The 17,335-nt window shown below is 44.1% G+C and overlaps 1 protein-coding gene across 2 annotated transcripts in view; it reads left to right on the forward strand.

Moving 5' to 3' along the window:
• Positions 1–3,636: 3,636 nt before the first annotated feature.
• Positions 3,637–17,335, forward strand: part of CLPX (caseinolytic mitochondrial matrix peptidase chaperone subunit X) — a 38,156-nt gene continuing 24,457 nt past the window's right edge. For both annotated transcript variants that reach the window (XM_084817446.1, XM_084817447.1), the window contains exons 1-3: positions 3,637–3,854; positions 8,249–8,409; positions 10,201–10,318. In XM_084817446.1, coding sequence (XP_084673572.1) covers positions 3,785–3,854; positions 8,249–8,409; positions 10,201–10,318 — 349 coding nt within the window. In that variant the 5' untranslated portion in view covers positions 3,637–3,784. The remainder of the gene's footprint in view (positions 3,855–8,248; positions 8,410–10,200; positions 10,319–17,335) is intronic.

Consider the following 17,335-nt stretch of genomic DNA (forward strand, 5'->3'; position numbering starts at 1 on the left):
AGGTCCTGATCCTTCTGCTCCCCCCATCTGTGCATTCCATCCCCATCCCTCCCAAATTATCTGAGGGTCAAACTTCATGTTACTATAAAGATGTAGTTAGGTTTTCTTTCTTTTTTACTCAAAAGTAAGCTCATGGGATCCCATATGGATCAGGACTCTAGAATGGTGGGTGGGGGGCTTTAACCCTTTCCCCTATGTCTGCAATTTATGTTGCAACTGCATGCCTTTTTGGCAATGTAAATGGGAGGTATGGGTAGGGATGTATGAATGTTCTTAAATCTGTTCTGTCTGTGTTTTGCAGATTGTCAGGCGTCCTTTGTTTTGTTGTCCACTCATTGATGGAACTGGATCTTTTCTACAAGAATTTCATTCATTTACAAATGTACATTAATGCACTTGCATGAATGCACACGTGTGCAAGTGCACATTTACACAAATCCGCTACAAAATGAAAAAACTAGACTGTAAGTCTGGTTATTGGAACATTGTTTCTGTGGAGGTTTTGTAGCTCATTGCATCACTCCCATCCAGTTAAGTGTGACAGGTGAATTTGGTTGATTTGGCTCGCTTGGAAGTTGCTGTTCCGCGTTGTTACTCGAGAATGTGGACTACTGCCCAGAACAAGAATCCAGACGTGATTTCTGTAGACATTTCGTAACTTGAGCCCATTATTCCATGTCCTGCACTTGGGGATGATGGAGAAGAGATCCTGGCCTTCCCCTCAGTGACAGCCTTTCAAGTACTTGAAGAGCGCTATCCTCTCTCCCCTCAGTCTTCTCTTCTCAAGGCTAAACATGCCCAGTTCTGTCAGTCTCTCCTCATAGGGCTTGTTTCCAGTCCTCTGATCATCTTTGTTGCCCTCCTCTGAACCCTCTCCAGCTTGTCTGCATCCTTCTTAAAGTGCGGTGCCCAGCACTTGACACAGTACTCCAGATGAGGCCTAACCAGTGCTGAGTAGAGGGGAACTAGTACTTCACGTGATTTGAAAGCTATACTCCTATTAATGCAGCCCAAAATAGCATTTGCCTTTTTTTGCAGCCACATCACATTGTTGGCTCATATTCAGCTTGTGATCTACAACAATTCCAAGATTCTGCTCACTTGTAGTATTGTTGAGCCCGCATCTTGTAACTGTGCATTTGGTTTCTTTTTCCTAGGTGCAGAACTTGGCATTTATCCCTATTACATGTCATTCTGTTGTTTTCTGCCCAGCGCTCCAGCCTATCAAGATCACTTTGAATGCTGTTTCTGTCTTCCAGGGTATTAGCGATCCCGCCCAATTTTGTGTCATCTGCAAATTTGATAAGCATTCCCTGCACCTCCTCCTCCAAGTCATTAATACAAATGTTGAAGAGCACTGGGCCCAGGACTGAGCCCTGTGGTACCCCGCTCGTTACCTCTCCCCAGTTTGAGAAGATCCCATTGATAAGCACTCTTTGAGTCCAATTTTGTAGCCAACTGTGGATCCACCTGATAATTGTTTCATCTACCCACTTTGAGCTAGTTTGCTCATCAGGATATCATGGGGCACTTTGTCGAAAGCTTTGCTGAATCCACAGCATTCCCACAGTCCACAGGGGAGGTGACCTGATCAAAAAATGAGATCAGGTTCGTCTGGCAGGATTTGTTCTTGACAAATCCATGTTGGCTTCGAGTAATCACTGCATTGTTTTCAAGGTGCTTACAGATGGATTGCTTGATAATCTGCTCCAGAATTTTCCCAGGGATTGATGTCAGACTGACTGGTCTGTAGTTCCCAGGTTCCTCCTTTTTACCCTTTTTGAAGATAGGGACGTTTTCTGGCTTATTGTGGCTTATTGCATGCCTCGTATGTAGTTATGTGTGAATGATGAATTTGGTTGAGTTGGCTCATGTGGATGTTGCCATTCTGGGCCTTTTGGGGGAATGTTGACTGTTGCCCAGATCCAGTATCTGAACCTCGTTTTCTGTGGAAGTTTGGTGGCTTATTGCTTCGGTCCCATGTAGTTATGTGTGACTGGTGAATTTGGTTGATTTGGGTTATTTGGAAGTGGCTGTTCTGGGCCATTCCATTCTGTTCTGGATGTGTTCTGCGCATACAGGGGTTAGTAGTATTATTTTTCAAGGGTTTCCGTCCTAAAATATCGTTCTCCGGTGTCTCTAACACATGCCATAGTGTTTGGCATGTGTTGTTGTTGTTGTTTTTAAATAAAGGGGCTGTTCCAGCCCTTTCTGGCTTTTACACTGCCCCCATAGTCAGCGTATGCCATCTTCCTACTACTGGGAGCCTTAAACTAAAGTCGGATAGACATCTTGTACTTGTGTTAGTATACTAAATTAACAGTGCATCCTATACATGTGTACTCAGGAGCGGGCCTCAATGCGTTCAATAGAATCATAGAATAGTAGGGTTGGAAGGGTGCCTACAAGGCCATCAAGTCCAACCCCCTGCTCAATGCAGGAATAGTTGTTGTTGTTGTTGTTCAGTCGTTCAGTCGTGTCCGACTCTTCGTGACCCCATGGACCATAGCACACCAGGCCTTCCTGTCCTGCACTCTCTCCCGGAGCGTGCTCAAGTTCATATTCATTGTATCGGTGATGCTATCTAGCCATCTCATCCTCTGCCGTCCCCTTCTCCTTTTGCCTTCAGTCTTTCCCAGCATCAGGGTCTTTTCCAGGGAGTTTTCTCTTGGCATTAGGTGGCCAAAATATTGGAGCTTCAGCTTCAGTATCTGCCCTTCCAGTGAGCACTCCGGGTTGATTTCCTTTAGGATGGACTGGTTTGACCTCCTTGCAGTCCAGGGGACTCGTAAGAGTCTTCTCCAGCACCACAGTTGGAAAGCATCGATTCTTCGGCGCTCAGCCTTCCTTATAGTCCAGCTCTCACAGGCATACGTTGCTACTGGGAAAACCATAGCTTTGATTGTACGGACCTTTGTCGGCAAGGTGATGACTCTGCTTCTTACCATGCTGTCTAGGTTGGCCATAGCTTTCCTCCCAAGGAGCAAGCGTCTTTGAATTTCATGGCTGCAGTCACCGTCTGCGGTGATCTTGGAGCCCAAGAAAGTAAAATCTGTCCCTGCTTCCATTTCTTCCCCTTCCATATGCCAGGAAGTGATGGGGCCAGACGCCACGATCTTCGTTTCTTTAATGTTGAGTTTCAGACCAGCTTTTGCACTCTCCTCTTTCACCCTCCACAAGAGGCTCTTGAGATCCTCCTCGCTTTCTGCCATTAGGGCGGTGTCGTCTGCGCATCTGAGGTTGTTGATAATTCTCCCGGCAACCTGCAGCCTAAACTCCATTTAACGGAGACATTTAAATAACGCGCAAGCAACCAGCCCTGTTAGAGGAGGGTATAAAATGTTCATGAGGCGACGTCAGCCTCTGCAAGGTCAGCAGCAGACCGACGACACGAAGAAGGGGAGTGCTCGGCACGCACTACAACTCCCGTCATGCATCTCCCCGACGGGAGACTGCGCGACGTCCTCCCGCCCCGCCCTTTTCTGCGCTTCGCGTCCTCCGTCGGAAGCCTGGACTACTTCTCCCAGGAGGCAGCGCGCGCGCCGTCGCGGCCCGAGCGCCCCGAGGTGGGGCGCGGCGCACGCCGGGAGGCGTAGTTCAACCGAGTTCCTTCGGGGCTTGCGGCGGCGGGGTGACGCCACACAGGGCGTCGAGCGCTCGGGAGGCGGCTGTCGGTGGGGTCGGGGAGAAGAAGGCCGAGGAGAGGCGGCGGCTGTGCACTCGGCGCGAGGCTTGTCCGCGTCCCCTGGCCGCGGGGGGGAGGAGGCGTGAGGGGAGCGCGGACATGGCCGCTTGTAACACCTGCGCAGCGGCGGCGCGGCTCCTCAGCTCCTCGCTGCCGTCGGCGCGTCGAGGTAATGGCGGGGGTGGGCGCCCCCTTCCCCGGGTCGGGGCCCAGGCCAGCTCCCCTCAGGTAGGCAGCCAGGCCTCGCCCGTCAGTAGGCCTCGGCTGCTCCCCTCAGGGCCTAAGCCTCCTCCCCCACTTATAGGCTAGGCCTCCCCCCCAAAAAAGTGCTCCCCCCTCCCCCTAGCAGTGTTTTGGGTGTCGCCCGAGTGGCTCAGGAGCCCCAGGTGCCCGTCTCCCCTCCACCCCAAATCCTCTCAGCCCCGTATCTTGTTTACTAAAAGCAGCTCTCTGCCTTTTCGGAAGGATATCCAAAGGCGGGTTACAACAGGAAGATATTTTGCTTTGTTGTTGTTGTTTTTTAAGCCGTTATATTCCGGCCAACCCCCCCCCCCCACCACAACAAAAACATCCCCCCTTCCCTCTCCTTCCAAATCGACAACATGAGGGGATAACAGTGCTAGTCTGCCTAACAGGGTTGTTGTCATGATTGCTGGGGCGGCTGCTGCAACACGAAGGGCACAATCCTAAGCATGTTTAGGCAGGAAATGGCCTCCCAACTCTTAGGCTGGCTGGAGGATGCTGGGAGTTGTAGGACTTTTTCTGTCTAAACATGCATAGGATTGTGCCCCAAGCTAACTACAGTGGAATCCTTAGCGGGTCTTATTCAGTAATTAGCCCCACTGAGTGCAGTGTGGCTTACTCTGTAGTAAGTGCACTTCGGAGTATAGCTGTACTGTTCAATCCTATATGCAGTGTATATAGCATACATATTTACCTGGGAGTAATCCCCATTGGAGCCATACATAGCAACTCCTGAAGGATGAAGGCCCAGGGCTGGGGACCGGATGTTTCTCTATACTGAGTAGACATGCTGCAGATACCGCTTTTGTGATACTGTATCTGCATCAGTATCTTTTTTTCTTGCTGTTTTGTTTATTGTTTTGTTTTATTAGTATATGATTATTTTGTTTTGTCAGGACTTTTTATCTGTTTTTAATTTTGTTAGGACTTTTTATTTGTTCGCAAATACCCTTGTGTTTGATTTTTTTGATTGAGCTTCGGCTATTGGGCGGTATAGAAATGAAATAAATAAATAAATAAATAAATTTTTCTCATAGAAAGGTGTGATATAAACGTTTAAATAAATCAGTAACTTGCTATGTATATATTAAAGGGCTGTCAAACCCTTGGCCAGACTCATTAGTGGATTTGAATACATACATCAATCAGTGTACCAGACCTTCCCATGCTGGAGCTTTTTTAAGATTTGGAAGGATGGCCAAGCTTACAATTTAATAAAGAAAAGTTAACACTTGCTGTTAAACAGAAAGTGTTTTTTTTATAACCTAGTAACTAAAACCTGTTCTCACTGATTAATCAACTGCTCTTGCTGATTAATCTGCTGATGGAACTTGTTAAAGCTTGCAGCCCTAAATGCAGTTTGGATTTCCTACCTCTGCATTTTCTCTCCTCCTCTCACTCTCAACTCCACCCTGACAGTGCAGTCCTATGCATGTCAACTCAGAAGTAAGTCCCATTGAGTTCAGTAGGACATACTCCCAGGTAAGCATGTAGGATTGCAGCCTAAATCACGTTTGTGCCCAAGATAGTCCTGCAAAAAAATATTCTAGAGGGGGTGTGTGAGGAGAAGGCACACAGAGAACTTTGTAATATTGCTTCATGTAGGCCAGGGGTCACATTCAGTACAGAGGAATGTCCAGTCCCGGCCCTGGGCCTTGGTTCTTCAGAAGTTGTTACATAAGCTCTTTAACCTGTTGTGCTGATGTATGGTTTCGGGGTGAAGAGGTGGCTTCTGCCAGTGAGTCACTTCAGTTAGACATCAGTCAGGCATTGCTGTGACCTCTGCAACTCCTGAACTCTTACTTGACCTGGAACAAAGAAGTTATTGAAAATCTTGCTTGCAGGTGGTTTGATCAGCCAATAGTAGCTGCAAGGTGCTGTGTGTATTCCTACCTCAATTCTCAGGTGGTGAGACTATAGCCCTGTGCAGTTATTCAGACTGTGTATAGTGAATGCCTGGTGGAGGGAGTGGGAAACCGGGGTTCTTGATCATAGGGGGAGTGCCTATGGTGGAACATTTGCATGGAGATTATGCATGCACAAGTTTACATGTATACCCCCACCCTGATGTTCAGTGTATGCAGTTTGAATATCTCCATAGGGCTTCAGTGTTGGAGCAGAGAGCTTTCTAAAGCTGTCCGGCTGCTGTCTTAACAGGATTCATAGGCCAATACTATGGATCTCCTTGAATCTTTTCTTTAATTCCTCTTTAGCGCTAACCTACCTTCAGCAGTTCCTGATAACTTCTGTGTCTATGTAGGTACCAATCACTGGACAATTTGCTTGTGAGTTTTTGACTGGTTCTTCCCAACAAAGATCCAACGAGAGAACTTTGTCCTTACTTAGAAAAATTCTCACTTTGGCTTCCCATTTTAACATCCGCCATCCATTAACTGATCTCTTATGGAATGCATTAGAGCAAACTACAAGACTACAAAATAAAACGGTGACCCAAGTATTCTCTCTTGGATTATTGCCCTGATTAATATTCCTAACTTCCAGTATACCTGAGCTGAAAGTGAACAATGTTCCCCACTGCCACCCTATACTGACTTCCAGGTACAGGTAGACATTATTCACGGGTTTCCCACATAGTCTTTGTCTTACATTCCATAATGCTTTAGATTGAAAATACCATTATTAGCTATGCCATAATTATACATTAGACTTATTCTGATTTTAAGTGTTATGCATAACTGCAGCTAAAGTGCATACAAAAAGTTACTGAACAAAGCATTCTGGTTGACTTGATAGCTGTGCCCTCCATTAAAAGGAACATTTATTTTTAAGCCTGAGTTCTACCACTACTTACCTTTTCTTACAAATTGTAGAAGGCAAACATTTTTGGTAAAAAGAAGTTAAAACATCCTAAATGCCATCTTCAGTGAATGGCTAATCCTATGTTGCTCTTCTCTCAATATGAAATTTACATTGCATTTAATATCATAAGCAAAGTGAAATAAGCATTAAGGTACAATTGCTTGGTGCATGTGAAAGTGAAATTGAGAGTAATTCCTCTCAATTGGCACAGTGTAGTACAGCCTTCCTCAACCTGGTGCCATTCAGATGTTTTCAACCTCAACTCTCATCAACTCCAGCCAGCGTGGCCAATAGTCAGGAATGCTGGGAGTAGTAGTGAAAAACATCTAGAGGGTACCAGGTTGGAGAAGTCTGGTGTATAGATGTCATCTATATTTTGGTTCAGATGTCAACTATATTTTGCCATTATATCCAAGCATCAGGCTGGTTTACATTTGCATTCCATATCAGAATTGCAAGCTATAAGTTGCAAAGTATGGTGGGAACCATAGTTTGTTTTTTCAGATGTAACTACAAGTTTTGGTTTGTGCTAAACAAAAAGTAAAGAGTCTGAGCTTCGGCATTTCTAAGCCCTATAACCAACCTTCTTCAGGTGGTGGACAGAAACGTTATAAAAATATGGTAAAGCAATACATATTCAATTAAAATATAAAAACAGCACACCAAAGGGAATTCAGTAACATCAAGACACATATTCTTGGCCCAGTCCATTGATTAATTCCTGGTACACAAGCTCCTCTGCTCAACTGGTGCTCCTGTACCCAAAACAATCTCCCATCATCTCAGTAAAAAGTTATGGTTCTTGTGCATATGCCTTGGCACATGTGGGGTGACTTTCATCAGGATTCTGCCTTGAAAGGCAGCCTAGACATTTTTTAAATAAAATAATTTATGGCCCAGCCCTATGTGAACCTGGGTCAGGGTACCTTACTGATGTTACGCTTCTCTAACCTTGTTGTAAGGTCACATTTTGGAAAACTATGATAACACTGGCGTGTTTTAGACGTTGATTGAAAACATATCTGTTTGCTTTGGCTTTTCCCAAGCCATGACCCATCTTTGTGCCAGCCTCATGATATGTGTGCATGCGCACAGCCTTTTTTTATTAGGTTGGTTTTATTCCTTTGTAAACCGTTCCTGGATTTGCTTCAAATGAGAAGTGGCATATAAATATTGTAAATAAATATTGTCCCCTCTCCTGTGTTTGTATACAAATACAGTAGGCTTTTATACGGTAGCAACAAATCTGCTCAAATCCAGCTACACCGTGATCTGAAAAGCAATGATCAGTATCCAGTGAGGAAGCGCCACGTTGCAAATGCTTGCTTGTTGATTGCCCTTATGGGGAGTGGGTCACAGTCCTTGGTGGAAATAAGATTCAGTGACTTGATTGGAACCAAGTTCCAAATAAATGACCTCAGCTGAGTTGTGGGTAGGTTGTCTGTAACTCTAGCTGAGTTTGTTTGTTGTACAAAACAAAGGGATTTGTTTCTTTTTCAGGTATTACGTGTGGCCGTTCCTGCCTTCCTGTTTTAGGAATAATTGGGACTTTTGAAACTCAGTCTCTAAGATCTATTCCCTTTAGAACTTTTTCAGAAACACCAGCATACTTCGCTTCAAAAGATGGTGCAAGCAAAGATGGTTCAGGAGAAGGTGGGAAGGTATGTAAACATTTTAAGTAGGCTTTGTTCTTCAAATAAAGTCTTTGCATTATTTAGATTTTCCCTCTTTGAAAATTTAGACCTGGTTCGCACATAATGCTAACCCGTGGTTGATTAACCCATGGTTTTGTTGCCCTACCCAGGGTTTGTCTGGTAAACGATTGAACAAACTGTGGTTTATTTTCTCTATCCCTGGGTTGTTTGTTTCCCTTCTCCTTTGCCTGCTTCACTGTATCCCAAATGCCTTTTGTGGTTCTGTAGGGCTGGCATGTAGAGAGGCTGGGTTTTTTCAACACTCTTGCTTGCTACGTCTGTAGCTGGTGAAACAACCCATGAACAACCCTCATTCTGGGTTTACACATAACAACCCATGATTTAAACAGCCCAGGGTTTACAACCCAACAACAAACCATGGGTTCTCTTTCTGGGTTATTTGTGGTTAAAAAACTGTAGTTTGTTAGGGCGGCTGAATTTGCACATGACACCAACCCAGAATTCAGCAACCCATAGGTTTAATAAATCATAGATTAGCATTATGTGTATTAGGTCTAAATGTTGGAACTTTGTGAAACTTCCTTTCAAAGTATTTAGCAAGAAATAATGTAGGAATTTTGAAGCACACTTTGAATCCATGCTGTCTCTCAGTTTAGTGAATGTCTAATACAGCTAGAGAGAACACAGGAATATGAGGCTCAGGTCAGACAGCGCACCAAACCATAGATAAGGAGGCTGAACCATGGCTTGGTGTGATGTTGTCTGAATTGAGTAACCATATTTGTGCATACTACAAGAGAAAGTGTAATGACCTCATGAAGCTGAGTGGGTGGAAAACAAAAGCAGGCAAGTACCTCTAAAATTTAAATTCTAAACCCAATTTGCTGCTTGTAAATTTGGAAGCTAAAGTCAGGCTTTGGCTTCTAAATTATGAATTAGAATCTGATGTGAAGTTGAGCCAGAGAAGTCCAGTTATAAAAACACAAAAATTGGTCCCCTTCAAATTCCACACACTCTTGTTTTTATGATTTAAAATATTTAATTGGGGGGGTGTAGCAATTTTTGTAGGCAGGGCTGATATCTGAGTCAGCATCATTGGGCACCTGCCAAGGCCCACACCACTGTTGCAGGCCAACTACCACTTGCTGGCGTCTCCTGGCCCTGCTCCTCCTTGCTGTCATTACCTGTTGATCTACCTTCCCTCTTCATGCCAGAAGTGAAGAGATGGAGCTTCATCCTCTGTTTGCCTTATGCTCTCCCTCTGGGCTGTTTCAGGGTTGGGCCCAGAGGGATAGAGCAAGCAAATGGGCAGCAGTGACAGTGGCAAAGAGATGGTGGGCCCTCTCAGAGAGGGAGGCCTACTTGCCCAGTCCTCTCTTCTCCTCTCCCCCTAGCCCCAAAATTTGGACTTGGCACTGTTTATAACATGAATTGTTGCACTCCTGACAGACTTATAAACTCATTTAACTTTTTTGTTTGTCCATATTAATAAGAAGCTTCTTCAAGTGAATGATTACCACTAATCTTTTAGTGAGTTAGCCACTTTCTGAGAAGTGTATGTGAATATTTGTCTTCACTGTGAGCATTTGGCTGGAATTTGGCACGTTTGGGTGGAAACAGCACAAAGAACAATTTCGGGGAGAAGGGGGGGGCAAGGTACAAGCAGAGATCTCAACTATTTCTACTGGGTGAACCTGTTGGTGGGGTGGGGTGGGGGGAATAACATGAAGTGTAGCAAATCAGAAATCTGCTGCTTGCCTCTAACACTCAAAATCCTATTTTATTTGCTTCCATTAGAAAAGTGTTGGCGAAGGCAACAATAAAAAGTCAAATTCTGGAAGCTCTGGCAAAGGCGGAAACCAACTGCGTTGCCCGAAGTGTGGTGACTTATGCACACACGTGGAGACCTTTGTGTGTAAGTTGTAGTGGTGGGGCCCTCTGTAGATGGACTTCCACCGTTTCTGTGAAACAGTTACATTATTTGCCATATTATATATGTTTAAGTAATTGTTCCATGAATTGCAAATCACTTGTGAGTTTGCCTATATGTAAATATGGGAGTTGATTCTGGAATAGGTTAGGGTAGCATCCCAGAAAGTGGAGTAAATCTGTTGTAACCCCATACAGCATGGATTCATTACACACAGCATATGAGTCTTGCGCTGCTTGGTATTGTGGTCCTTCTGTTCCATCTGCTGGAGCAGCCCAATCCTAAGCAGAAAGCTTAACGGTGGGCAAATAGCAAAGTGTGCTTCTAAAAATATTTGTAGGCTCCAGGAAGCCCCTGTGTTGGGCAGCCTTTTGTGATATTTAAAGATCATGGTCTTTCTGACCTGTTTCTTGGTGACATCAGAGGAATCTTGTTCTACTTGGTGTGCGTTACCTGCATCTTGCTTTGTGTCAGGTTCCATGTTGATGAGGTATTGTTAGAAGCAGAATTTTGCTCGGCATAATTGTTAGGCAGTTAGTGGCTTCCCAGTGTTGTCTTCCTTGGCATCTTCTTTGTCTGCCGCAAGTGATATGGGCAGTTTTCCTCCACCCAAGGGGTGGGGTAAGTAAAAAGACACTGCAAAGTTCTGAGTGACAGATATTGTACGTTATCACTGCAGATGCTGACTCAGTACTAATTCTTGCAGCAAGCGCTTTTCAACATGCCCAGGAAGCAGAGTCAGAATGTGACTTTTTTTGATAACTAATGTTGCCTCATGAATATGTGTGTGCTTCCTCCTAGTAGTCAAGATGGTTGGAAAGAATGTCAGTTATTGGAAAGAGCCTGTATGTGTAGCACCCTTAGGCTCACTTGAGGAACTAGTGATTTTTAAGGCAGATTTGATGTGATAGGTCATAGCAATGTAATAATTGCCTCCATTTATTTTATTTCTCACATTTATATCCAGCTCTTCCTACAAGGAGTTCAGGGTGGCAAACATGAGGGCTATCCCATTTTATCTTCACTACAATCCTGTGAAGTAGATTAGTGCATGTGGGAGAGGGAGAGAGACTGTCCCAAAATCACCTGGTTTAGTGGCTGGAATATTTGTAACCCAGTTCTTGAATAATATATAAAATATATAAAATGCTTTATAAATACTCAGCAACATGGATCAGAACAGCAGAAATATGAAAAGGTGCTTGTCAGAGCCATGCAAAAGCCCTCACTCAGGAAGAGGGCCACCTTGGCCAATAAAGAGGAACCAGTCTAGAAGCCAATAAGGAGGAACTTCCTAGGATTAAGCATCATGGCTGAATGAGGAATAAAACTGAGGTCTCCCTAATACAAATCCAACAACAACCACTTCTCCACACCAGCTCTCATTCCATAGCACCCAAAAGCAGTGTGTGCGGGGTGTTAATTAGATAGAACTGTGTGGTATTACACTGGAATGTAATGTGATTGTGAACTCTGCAGGAAAGTTCTCTGAACAGACTTCTTCGTTTCTGCTGGTTCCTTCCTCCTTCTGGAATCATGCCTGAAAACTCCATGTGGGTAGTGAATTTTGAGCATGCAGGGATGAAAAAAATCCAGGCACCAGGCCCATTGTTCTTATTTTAAAAAATCAGAAGACAATTAGGAAGTTGAATATTTTGCGATTCTGTGCAGTGCCTGGTACAGCAATGTTTAATGCTGGCTGTTAGGAAATTGAAATATCTGTCAAGTCCTACATGCACACATGCTTCTAGCAACATGACACTGAGGACAAGTGTTACATCAGAACAAGCCCTGAAACTAAATGGCCTCTTGATGTGTGCTTTGCACATGTTGTCACAGTAGTGGTGGTGATAACATGAAAAACTAGAAGACGTCTTCCAACCATTCTGAAAGCTGTTTCAGAACTTCTAAATGTGATTTGGTCTACTTGATAGAATGCAGGGTTGTGGGAATGAAATAATAATTGATTTATATCCAACCTTTCTTCTAAAACTACCCAGAGTGGCATACATCATAATAATTTAAACCAGGGCGGGCAACGTCAGGGGTTCTGAAGGCTAATTTCAACCCCCAGGGCTCCTCCGTGGCGGCACTTCTGCCACTGCTGAAATTTGGCAGCAAACTACCCATTTGTTTTGGGCACCGTGCCACCAAATTGTGACAGCAGTGGCAGGGGCCACACTAGAGACCAGCAGGGGGGGATGTGCTTCATGTTGCCCACCCCTGCATTAAACCATATAATAAAGATGGAAGTACACTGTTTAATTTTGAAAAGTAATACAAGATACAGTTAACACCTAAACCAAAACACAAACCTAGTGGCAGCAAAAGATGTTGTATGTTCCAACTAGCTGCAATAAAACTAGGTGTTACACATTAAAAGCCCATTGAAATAAAAATGTCTTCAATTTCTGGCAGGAGTCACATAAAGGGAGCATGATGAATTCCAATTGGGAGGGCATTCCAGAGTTGTGGCATTGCCACAGAGGAGGCCCTGTCTTGTACACTGTCTCCCTATTCTCCCAAGAGGGCACTGATAGGTAGCAAGACTGACATTGATTTTAATTTGGGGGCAGGTCTGTATGGGAGCAAGTAATCCTTAAATCTCTTTCTAAGCTATTTAGAACTTTAAAAGCTAGAACCAGTTCTTTTAATTGAGTCCAGAAGCAAATAGGAAACCAGTGGATTTGACAGCAGATCAGAGTTATATGCTATGACCTGCGACTACCAGACAAAATTCTGGCTGCCACATTTTGGATCAATTTGAAGCTCCCAGGACCCAGACTGTCTTCAAATGCAGCCCTATGTAAAGTGTACTACAGTAATCTAGTCTGGAGGTAACTGAAGCACAGATGACTGGAGCCAAGTGCTTCTTTGCCAGTTAAATCCACAGCTGGTGAATCAGCCAAAGCTGATAAAAGGTACTCCTAGCAACTGCCACCCCCTGTGCATCCAGGGAAATAGGTGAATCCAGGAGGCCCCCAAGCTGTGTATCGAGTCCTTTAAGGAGAGTGCAACCCCATCTAGAACAGGTTGAACTACCTCACTCAGATAGTTGGTGTTCTTGACTAAGTACTTCTATCTTGTCTAGATTACGTTTCAGCTCGTTAATCCCATCTGCTTCTGAACGGACTCCAGGCACTGATTTATTTTTATTTTAAAAAATTATTTGCAAATACAATAATAAAAAACAAACAAACAATGGGGGACAACAAAAGAAGGGGGGAAAGAAAGGGAAAAAAGAGAGAACATATCATAATACATATCCATACACAATAACAATTTCTGTCACCCGTAATATAATAAAAAGAGGGGAAAAGAAGGATTTATCACTTCCATTTCAGATATATGCATTAATACAAGCACTCCATACATCTACATAAACATCCATATGAACTTGACAGCTGTAGGAGATACATTCAAATGTAGCAAGAGTAGTAAGAGCTTCATCTCATTGAATGATATAGCTGTTTATCCTCCACTTGTTTATTACTTCTACTACCTCCCTGGGATCAGACAATGCAAATGAGGGGTGAAGTTCTGTGTCATCTGCATAATGGTGACATCTCTGTTCAAACCTTTGGATGACCTCACCTAGTGGTGCGATGTAGATATTAAAAAGCATGAGAGATGAGACAGAACCTTGTGGCAAAAGCCATGGGACAGAGCAGCAGGCTTCAAGCACCGCCTCCTGTGTCTCGCCTTCCGGATAAGAATAGAACCACTGAAGAGAGATGTCAGTATACCCATCCTAGCCAGGGGGCTCAGAAGGATGCTGTTGTCAATGGTATCAAAAGCCACTATACAGTAGTTTGTTTAATAGTCCGTTTTGCAAATGTAGACAGTGTCTCCCCTTTGGCTGAGAATTTCCTCTTGTCTGTGTGGCATAGTGGGCATAAATATACTGTAAATAAACAGTGTGTGGGTTTCAGTAGGTCAAAACCAAATTTGCTTGGCATTTGATTGTGTGATCTCAGTTTTCAAAAAGCCTTTAAAGGTGCAGAGATCTGAAACAGCATTCTTCACGTGACTAACGTGACTAGCCTTTTATGTGGAGCAAGTCATGCAGCACCTACATGGGGCCTGAGGGTATTCCAGGACAATGGCAGGAATTGGCACTGTCTCCATGGAACTTAGTTTTGTGTCTGCTTAATGCTCTGGGGAATATAAGCATCATGACATTTATTCTGAAGAGAGGATTGATGCTTGAATAGAGAGTTTTGTTTGGTTTTTTCTTTCTCATAGAATCATAGAATAGTAGGGTTGGAAGGGGCCTACAAGGCCATCAAGTCCAACCCCCTGCTCAACCCCATTCTCCTTTACTGCTTTGTCTCCAGAGGGCTTTTTGTAACTTGAATAGTCTCAGCAGGGCCCAGCTATTTGCAATCTAATTAACGCAGTATCTGCTGCAACTTCATGTTGCTTTGTTCTAAAAGCTATCAGGCTCAGCTACAGAGATAACAGCTCATCAGTGGAGCATTGATGTGCTTGGTTCTGGTGCCATACAAAAATTGTACACATAAATGAGAAATGTGATGCTGATGGCAAAACTCCGGTCTGTTGGGTTCATGGCTGAACATTTAGATCATGGACCCATAAAGGGCCACTTCAAAATTCAGATACATTTTTACCGCACACAATAGAGGAGCATAGAGAAGTGTCACCTCACTTTCTGGAGCTCTGGCTGTGTGTACAGTACAGCCAGATCTTCAAGAAGGAAACAGCAGGGAGCCCCTGTGTCTGTCTTGGTGCCTCCTTTGTAAGTAGGAGAAATAGGGACAAAGGGGTTGGGGTGCAGACCAAAGCTCCCAGGTGTAGTTCACTGCATTTCCAGGGTAGGGAAAACAATCTCCATCAGGTTTGTGCACAGATATGGGTTTAATTGATTATTGGTGTAAGTAAGGGCCAAATTAGACATGCCTGGGGCAACCACGTTCATACATCTTTCAGGTGCTTTTCTCCTCAGTACAGCTCATTTTGGTATCAGAGCCAGGCCATGAGGAAAATGGTTCAAGCCACAAGAGTGGGGCAGGGAAAGTGTGATGATGGGTGGATGTCTTTCCGGAGTGGTGATTCTCCTTTTTTGAAAGGGTTGCTCCCCAAAAAGAATTGAAGTGGCTGCCACCACAGGCTAAACCTAGCCTGAAAAATCCCTGGGTTATCTGGCTATTTCTGGGCAGGGGAGAGGTGTTCTAAGCCCCACTGAATAGGATCCCCTGCTTAAGCCCATCCCTAGGGGGAAAAAATTAAAGGATCTTTAGATTTACTTTCCCCAAACCCAGGAGATACACATGTCTACAGAACCTCATGAAATACCCTTAGAATAAAAGGGCATATAAAGAAAGTGTATTTGGGAAAGAGGGTTTCGATGCAGCAGGAAAAAAGGAAAGCAACTAATCACACTAATCACACACACTTTCAAATAAAAATAATACAGTCATTTGACTTAGCTAGTTACGCTTATCTACTTGAGTAGGATCTTGGGTGTTAGAGCATGTGTTCCTTGCAGAAAGAAGATCTGAGAGAGCCTTAGTCTCTTGCAGAGCATCTTTGGTGACTACCAAAGGTGGTTCCAAAGGTTCATGGTTCCAAACGAAACAAAACTGGGGTGATGTCATACATATCTGTGGTTATTCGAGACCAGTGGAAGCTGGCCTCCTACCTGAGGTGGAGTGAAGTTTGGGCCAGTCGTGAAATACACTACATTTCTGGTGTAAGTGATCAAAGTGGCCAATCAGAAATTATTTAGAAGGATGGTTCCACCATCCTAAAAGTTTTGGATTTTCATGGCAAAGAAGCTAGCCGGTTCAGACCAGTTGGCTATTGTGAAAAAGGGATTACAATGAGAACGTGGATTGGAACTAAAACTAAGTATATTAGTCTATGCAGGAGGCTCTTAGCAGGGATCCAGAGTCCCGGACACCCTAGATGGCCCTGTTGATTTATATTAGAATATAGGAGTCTGTCACAGAAGGGCTCAGGTTTGTGTGCACATTTTATTGTAAACATTATGTTGTCCAATCAATTACTGGTAGAATGTGAACATATGAGGCCAAAGATTTGTAGATATAATCAAGGGTATTATTTTACCTTATGTTTTTTTCTGTATTAAGACTACTGCTCTGGATTTATTTATATTTTTTATTTTAAAATTTTCTTGGCCGCCTTTCAGGGCAGAAGCCCTCCCAAGGCAGCTCACATCAATAAAATACATAAAAACAGAATATTAAAAGCGATAAAAACATAAACACAATAAAATAGCAATAAAAGCAACAATAAAAGACGATAATAAAACCAACAACAGCAATCATATCAAGAGAAGGCCACAGTAACATAATTCATTTTCAAGGCATTCTTAAAAGCCTGCAATGACGGAGCATGGCGGATCTCTGATGGCAACTTGTTCCAAATGTGTGGGGCCACTGCAGAGAAGGCCCTCTCATGTGTAGTCACCCACCTAACTGCTCTCACAGGTGGGCAGATGAGAGGGGCCTCTCTTTCTGATCTTAAAGTGCGAGCAGGCTGATATGGGTGAAGGTGGTCCTTCAAGTAACTTGGTCCCAAACCATTTAAGGTTTTAAAGGTCAAAACCAGCACTTTAAATTGGGCTTGGAAACACACTGGTAACCAGTGCAGCTGGTGCAGTGTAGGCATTATGTGATCAAATCACCTTGCCCCCACCAGTACTTGGGCGGCTGCATTCTGCATCAGCTGGAGTTTCTGAACCGTCTTCAAAGGCAGCCCCATGTATAGCACATTACAGTGGTCCAGCCTGGACATGACTAGTGCATGGATAACTGAGGCAAGGTCCGTCCTGTCCAGATAGGGCTGCAGTTGGCCTACCAGCCTAAGCTGGTAAAATGCACTCCTGGACCCTGCAGCCACCTGGGCTTCCCCAGTTAGCTCAGAGTCCAGGAAGACTCCCAGACTGCACAGCTGGTCTTTTAGGGGAGTGCAACCCCAACTAAGACCAGTTGTAAACTTCCATCCAAAGTAGTTGGT

Source organism: Heloderma suspectum, chromosome 11 (genome assembly GCF_057233095.1).
Source record: "Heloderma suspectum isolate Gila_16-S chromosome 11, 16-S_ref, whole genome shotgun sequence".
In the NCBI taxonomy this organism is placed as follows: Eukaryota; Metazoa; Chordata; class Lepidosauria; order Squamata; family Helodermatidae; genus Heloderma; species Heloderma suspectum.